The sequence below is a fragment of the Sinocyclocheilus anshuiensis genome, unplaced genomic scaffold (assembly GCF_001515605.1).
Source record: "Sinocyclocheilus anshuiensis isolate Anshui unplaced genomic scaffold, SAMN03320099.WGS_v1.1 scaffold2329, whole genome shotgun sequence".
In the NCBI taxonomy this organism is placed as follows: Eukaryota; Metazoa; Chordata; class Actinopteri; order Cypriniformes; family Cyprinidae; genus Sinocyclocheilus; species Sinocyclocheilus anshuiensis.
This window is the reverse complement of record NW_015552527.1, coordinates 34,309-36,731: the sequence shown is the minus strand read 5'-3', so window position 1 is coordinate 36,731 and position 2,423 is coordinate 34,309. Positions and strand designations below refer to the sequence as shown.

The 2,423-nt window shown below is 31.5% G+C and overlaps 1 protein-coding gene across 1 annotated transcript in view; it reads left to right on the top strand.

Moving 5' to 3' along the window:
- LOC107663564 (protein very KIND-like) overlaps positions 1-2,423 on the top strand; it is a gene marked incomplete at its 3' end in the record, with an annotated part of 60,427 nt that overhangs the window by 24,458 nt on the left and 33,546 nt on the right. The window contains exons 11-12 of the mRNA XM_016453802.1: positions 538-615; positions 1,889-1,979. Of these exons, the coding sequence (XP_016309288.1) occupies positions 538-615; positions 1,889-1,979 (169 nt within the window). The remainder of the gene's footprint in view (positions 1-537; positions 616-1,888; positions 1,980-2,423) is intronic.

Below are 2,423 nucleotides of genomic sequence, written 5' to 3'. Positions count from 1 at the left end.
ACACACACACACACACACACATATATACAGTGTATATATATATATATACTGTATGTGTGTGTGTATATGCATAATTATATTTATTATAAAGAAAAATAATGGCTATTTTACAGCAACTATATACATATATATTGTTTTAAAAATTTGAGGGAAAAAAGGCCATTTTTATATATTTTTATAAGCATTTTGTCCAGAAAGGATGATTTTAATTACTGAAATAAAGTAATAAAAATGATATGTTTTGCATTACCATAATGCGAATTTGTGGCAGAATTTACTGTAATTGTTCTGAGATTAATATCACAAAGTAATTAGAGTGTTAATGGTCATAAAATAGACTTAATGATCATTAAGACTCATTAAGATTTTCTTTATGCAGTGCAAGCATTTCTTGTTTTTTCATCCAAACACATGCTCTGTTCTCTCTCGTAACACATGGCACCGTTGTGCATCCAGGCTGTTTACCTGTGCTAATGTAAATAAAGGTGACTTGACTTGACTTGACTAATGTGCTTTATGTCGGCTCTTATATTCCAGTCTTGCCGTGACTACCTCTCCCGCCAGGGAACGAATGCCGAGAGCGTATGGATGCAGATCATCAGCCGAGTTCACCAGGTGAAGCGTCACACTTTGTTCATCTGGAGGATCTGTGCAGATGCGGATCTGATGGAGTCACGTGTGGGCAGGGTTTCATCAGTCCTGTGATCTTGTCTTTTCGGTTTTATAGAGTGTCTGTGTGTTTCACCCACCTCCGACTGTCTGGCACAGAAACATCATCTCTGCCTTCGGTTATCAAATAGTCATGGACTGATTTTGTCATGAGAGTTCCCTCAGGAATGTTTTTGCTCAGAGGTTGATCTTTCAGGTCTGGAGACTCGGTTGTGTTTAAGGCAAAACACCCCAGGTCAATAGGGTAAAAAATACAACTAATATTTATCATCATACTTCCCCAGTTGATTAATTGCATTAGGAATTGCAAACTTTTTTTGTATTACAAGTTTTCTGAAATTTTATGTTTAAATATGCAAATGAGGCACTAAATATTTAAATATGCATTAATTTGCATACATTTCCAGAACAGAAATCCGAACATTCAGGTTTAAAATTCTTGTTTGATTTTGTTGACATATTAAATGTTTTTACAGAGAGGATTTTGGAAATCAGAAATTGCTGTCAACAGCCAGAAAAATACACTTTACCGTGTTTTTGTGAATAAAATGTTACAGAACATCAGATGAATATGAACAAACCCCTCAGTAAAAACCTTTAGAATATAGATAGGAATAAAACTGTAAAATTTAGTGTATGTAAGTGTTTCTGAAGTGGAGAAAAAACTCACAGCAGTTAAAGATATGTATTGTAGTTGAAATCTAAAGACGCAAATAGATAAAGTACAGCAATAAAATCAGTGTGAATGATATATAAACAAACCCCTCTATAAAAACCTTCAGAATATAGATAGGAAAAAAACTGTAAAGTTTATTGTATGTAAGTGTTACTGAAGTTGAGAAAAAACTCATTTTGAGAAAACTGCCTTGAAGGATATGCATTGTAATTGAAAAATTCAGACGCAAATAAAGTCCAATAAAATAAATACATAAAAGTACATTTTGCATGTTTTCTTTCCACTAGTCTGAAAAAAAACATTATGAAAAGCCAAATAACCAAAAACCTCAAAATGTACCAGTGCATGAAAAACACAGTGTCTTGCCTTAAGTATCAACTTTGCCTCAGATGTTTCTATTAAAATAAAAATAGAAACAAATGAAGAATAAATCCCATCAGCGCAGCAGTTCTTAGTCCAAACGCTCTTCTGTAACTCTTTCCTGTCTTAATGCATGAACTTCAGTCGACAAGTTTCTCATAACAAGTACGGTTTTCATTGAAGGCATTCGATGGGAATAGAGATACAGAGGATTGGTCTTCTCCTGAGTGTGCTGAAAACCCATCTGACCCACACTTGGGAGAAGTTAAGACAGGTGCGAATTTGCATTTTCAACATTTCAGATTAAATAGCTAAACTCTCACAAAACCTGTCTAGAATAGATTCTGGTCATATTTCACCCTAAAATCAAAAGAAAGAAGTAGTAATTTTTTGTGCATAAAGAAAGCCTTTTTTTTCTTCATTATTTTCATAAATTAAGCTAATTTTTCCCACTCAAATGACTTATTGTAATTTGTATGTATGTATGTATGTGTATATATATATATATATATATAATGTGTGTGTGTGATTTTGTTTTGTTTTACATATTTTATTTTACATTGTATATTATTTTATTGTATTATTTGTATTTACATTTTATCATTTTAAGTATTATTTTAATTCAGTTGTTTTACAATTTATTATTTTATTTTAATGTATTTACATTTTTACGTGTTTATTAATTAATTAATAATGTATTAATTTATTGAAAAGTTTT